Source organism: Myotis davidii, unplaced genomic scaffold, assembly GCF_000327345.1.
Source record: "Myotis davidii unplaced genomic scaffold, ASM32734v1 scaffold233, whole genome shotgun sequence".
NCBI lineage: Eukaryota > Metazoa > Chordata > Mammalia > Chiroptera > Vespertilionidae > Myotis > Myotis davidii.
In genome coordinates, this window is record NW_006285917.1 from 3,547,731 (window position 1) to 3,552,589 (window position 4,859).

A 4,859-nucleotide genomic window follows, 5' to 3' on the forward strand; every position below is an offset into this window, starting at 1 on the left:
GGTGGGGCGGGGAGATGGATCGCAGGGTCCCCAGATCGATCATCCTGTAGAGGGAGGCCCTGTCCACCTGCTGCAGTGCTGCCAGCTGGATGGTCTGGGTCTCCCTCCTTGAGGCGATCAATTGTGGGGCTCTGCTATCGATCGTCCAGCAGAAGGAGGGCCTGCCCCCCTGCCCCCCGACCCCTGATCGATTGTCCCATCGGCTGGTGCCTGGTGGGGCGGGGGGCAGAAGGCTATCCCTCAGCCTGGCCTGCACCCTCTCACAATCTGGGACCCCGTGGGTAGGGTCCCTAGGCCTGGCCTGCAATCATGGCCTATTGGGGCTTTCCTTCCCCCTGCTGCTGGCAGCTGGCCCCACCCCTGCCGCTGCCACTGCTTGCCATCTGTGCTCTGCTGCTGCCCTCTCCCCTGCCACCAGTCACCTCCCTCTGCAGGCAACAGGAGTGGGGTACGATCGCTTGACAGGAGTAGGGTGCGACTGCTTGGCTGGCCTGGGTCTCCCTCTGCAGGGCGGGCTCTGGCTGGCCCTGCACACCCACCACAGCATTGCAGGCTGGTGCTGGCCTGGTGCCAGTGCGTGTCATAGTGTGGTCATCCAGAAGGTCATTCGGCTGTTCAGTTATTTGGTCAATTTGCATATTATGCTTTTATTATTACAGATTCAAGTTTCACTAGCCTGGGCTTTTTAAACTCCTTTCCCTTGTAAAAATTTCTCACAAATGGGAAAGTGCATAAAATATAAAGCAGCCCGGCTACTGTGGCTCAGTGGTTGAGCGTCAACCTATGAACCAGGATGAGAGAATCATTGATTGACTGCCTCCCACTGGGGATCAAGCCCGAAACCCAGCATGTGCCCTTGACCAGATTTGAACCCGGGACCCTTCAGTCCGCAGGCTGACTCTCCATCCACTGAGGCAAACCAGCTAGGGCCACTCTCAGGTTTAATGTGATAAGAAGCCCAGGATCATAGCTGTGCAGCTGGTCTAGATAACAAATTTTACAGAACCCAATACTCAAAAAGAGGTGTCATTCAGGAAAGTCAAATGAGATTGATAGATTATCTGTTGTGTTTGATTTATTATTTTACTGTGAGGAATATTCATAGGCCAGAAGAATTTGGTAATTAGTAATTGGTATATATAAAATAAGCAAAAATGTAAAAAGAATTCCAAGAAAAACAAAAAGCTTTACAAGAAGTAGAATATCACTATATTACAAACTCAGCTGATGACAATATTAATGGAGTCAAAGGAATGTAGACAATATTGACTTAAGCAAAAATTATGCTATAACTATTTTGGAAGTGATGGGAAATGGAAATTATGGGCACAGATGGTGAGTGGTGACCAGGATGAGAGAATCATTGATTGACTGCCTCCCACTGGGGATCAAGCCCGAAACCCAGCATGTGCCCTTGACCAGATTTGAACCCGGGACCCTTCAGTCCGCAGGCTGACTCTCCATCCACTGAACCAAACCAGTTAGGGCTGAACAGTTTCTTTTAAAAATAAGATTTTAAAAAAAAAATTTCAGTAATATAAAATAGGGACATGTTCCATATAGAAAATTTGGAAAATATAGATAAATACAAGATGTAACCACTATTATATATATTCACAAGAAACATTTTAAAAAAGATATCATATCTGCCCTGGCTGGTGTAGCCCGGGTGGCTGGAGTGTCATCCTGTGCACAGAAGGGTTGTGAGCTCAATCCCAGTCAGGGCACATGCCCAGTTGTAGGCTAATCCCTAGTTGGGGTGCGTGTGGGAGGCAACCTACTGATGTTTCTCTCTCTCTCCCCCTTCCTCTCTCTCTAAAATCAATGAAAACATATCCTCAGTGAAACTTGACTCAGTTATTGAAACACTTTTAAGTACGTTTGGAATAACTTGGGCCTTAATCTACTTTTTCAACTACCAATTGTAGGATATGTAAATATAGGCCAAATATTTCTGGTGCAAATTTAGCATTTGAGTGAAAAAAGTACTCTAAGTTTAAAAATACACATAGACTTAGAAGATTTCACATATACATGTTAAATATATAATTAATAATTTTTATATTGACATGTTGAGTTGATACTATTTGGGAGATATTTGGTTAAATAAACATTAATTTTAACTGCTTAAAAAACACATCTTAGGGCGAGGACTAACAAATACATACATAAATAACTGTTTTACAAAGGCATCATATCATACTGTCTCACAGCGGCTGTCTAAATGAAGAATGCGGGCTCTGTCCAGCTGGTGTGGCTCAGTGGACTGGGCATGGTCCCCTGCACAAAGAGGTCACCAGTTTGATTCCTGGTCAGGGCGTAAGCCCAGGTTTCGGGCTTGATCCCCAGTAGGGGGCGTGCAGGAGGCAATCAATCAATGTTTCTCTCTCACTGATGTTTCTATCTCTCCCTCTCCCATCCTCTGAATACAATATTCTGGTGAACCATCATTAGAAAGCAGTAGTTAAATGCATTCAAATAATTTTCAATTTGCTTCTTATCTATCAGCAATAAATTACTTAGGTATGTACCAAAAATAATTGTTTTAAAAATGCTGATCTAAAGTCACTTTCTTCCTGGCCGAAATCAAAGAATTAAAAGTCAAACTGGGTAAAAAAATTACGTGACATAATGCATTCCATATATCTGTAGATATATGTAATTGCATTGTTAGCCCCACCATTCCTCACAGAACTGAAAAAAGATGACATGATTGTAACACAAGAAAAGGCAGTATTAAATAACACTGCAGGAGGTCTCATTTCAACCTTGAATTGCACAACTTATCCTCATAATGTCAAAACAAGGAGAAAGCAGTAACTCTTTCCTCAGAGTTGGCAACAGACATTTTCTGATGAAAGAGATCAAAAGTGCCTAAGATACTCCCACAACATTCACCTGATTTGATATACGAATGAAGTTTTCGTACCTTTGCATTTAACAGCATGAAGAGTACATGGTCAGGGGTTGCCTGGGCTCGCCACTGTAGTATCTCTGCCAGAAATTGGTGCTAAAGTCACAAAGCAGAAAAAAGAATCAGGTTCAGCAACCTTTGAAAAGTTGGGTAACACTCCCATCTGCTACCTTGAAGTTCAAGTTTGGTCCCTGATCTGTTTGTAAAAATCAGCCCTTCTGGAAACGTACCTTCCTCACCAAATCATTCTCTTCAATTTGCCCAAGATCCCTTCCTGCAGCTTGTGCTATGCGTTTTCCAGCGACCAGATTCCCAACCATCACAGAAGCAGGGCCTACACCTGTAAGTAAAGGCAAATTCAGCCAAGGAGATGGCAATTCAAGCTACATGTCCCAATATACTTTAGACCGACCAAAACTGGTGCAAATAATTGAGCATTCTCCTAGGCACTGGGAACACAGGGGCAAACAAGACGAAGGGCTTGAATTCTAGTGGGGAAAGGCAACTACTAAGCACATACACAAATAAGTACCAAACAAAACAGGCCCACAGGAATTGGGGAATTGGGGGGACAGAGGAGAGCAGGTGGGTATAGGGAAGTTTTTACTCTGAGGAGGTGACAGTTGGTTGCTAATGCTCCAATCACAACACAACCCTAAAAGTGGGTTTATCAGTAATGAATATCTGGTCTGGAAAGAAATCTGCTTTCTACGAGAACTGAGAGTGAGTTAGTTCATCAGGAATATCAGAAGTGCTTTATTGAGAGTGAATAACAACTAGGTTATGGGATATTCTATAAGACAGCTAGCCTGGACTCCTCAAAAACATCCACGTCTTGAAGACAAAATATGGCTGGGAACTTCCAAATTAAAGAACATGTCACCCAAAGGCAATTCGTGACCTTCGCAAGATACTGGATCTTAAAAAAATCAGCTATAACAAACAAGTGGAGAAATCTGAATATGGGCTTTGTACTATCAGATGAAAGCATATATTAAGGTTGAATTTCTTAATAGGATAATGGTTGATTAGGAAAATTTTGGGAGAATGTTTTTGTTCTTTGGAGATACACTGCTGAAATACTTAGGGGTGAAGGCCCATGATGTCTGCAATCCACTTTCAAAGAGTTCACTAAAAAAATGGTAACAATTGGTTAATCTAGAAGATGGTAATCGGGTGACCATTATACTATTCTTTCAACTTTTCCATAGGTTTGACACTTCAAAGTAAAAAGGGAGCCCGGCAGGTGTGGCTCAGTGGTTAAGTGTCAGCCCATGAACCAAGAGGTCACCAGCTCCATTTCCAGGCAGGGCACATGCCTGGGTTGCAAGCTTGATCCCCATAGGGGGCATGTAGAAGGCAGCCATCGATCGATTATGTTTCTTGCTCATCGATGTTTCTATCTCTCTATCACTCTCTCTCTCTCTAAAAATCAATTTAAAATTTTTTAAAAATTAATAAATAAAAAGGGAGAACTCTCCCTCTCCCCTGCCCCCACCCTCTTTTAAGAAAAAGGTGCTAGTGTTCTTTATGCCTTTCTTGGTGGGTTGGTCACTTAAAGATTAAGACTCTACTGAATCAAGCTAAGAAAATGGCTAAAAGATAACAAAATGTATCATCAGTTGAGTTTTGATTAATGGTGATGCTATGCTTAGATTAATATTAAATATCTTTTATTGCCAAAATCTGTTGCTCTTGAATATATTGAAGCTGCTGGAAAAAAAATCGCTTAAATCATAGAAGCACTTTAAAATATTTGGAAAAGCTGGGTAAAGGATACAGGGAATTCTTTGCATTATTTGGCAATTTTTGTGTGAAATTATTTCAAATAAAACATTTAAAAATTTAAATTGAATAAAAAATTCAAAAAGTGTAAAGTACCCCAACACTCTGAGTGCTGAACACTTTCTCTTTTAAATCTTTATTGTTGAAAGTATTACATAGG

The 4,859-nt window shown here is 41.9% G+C and overlaps 1 protein-coding gene across 4 annotated transcripts in view; it reads right to left on the minus strand.

Annotated features, from left to right (window-relative positions):
- The window catches only part of DIP2B (disco interacting protein 2 homolog B), a 113,959-nt gene that overhangs the window by 25,836 nt on the left and 83,264 nt on the right, over positions 1-4,859 (minus strand). For all 4 annotated transcript variants that reach the window (XM_015559640.1, XM_006757088.2, XM_015559638.1 and 1 more), the window contains 2 exons: positions 3,145-3,254; positions 2,930-3,010 (listed from right to left, as the gene is read on the minus strand). In XM_015559640.1, coding sequence (XP_015415126.1) covers positions 2,930-3,010; positions 3,145-3,254 — 191 coding nt within the window. The remainder of the gene's footprint in view (positions 1-2,929; positions 3,011-3,144; positions 3,255-4,859) is intronic.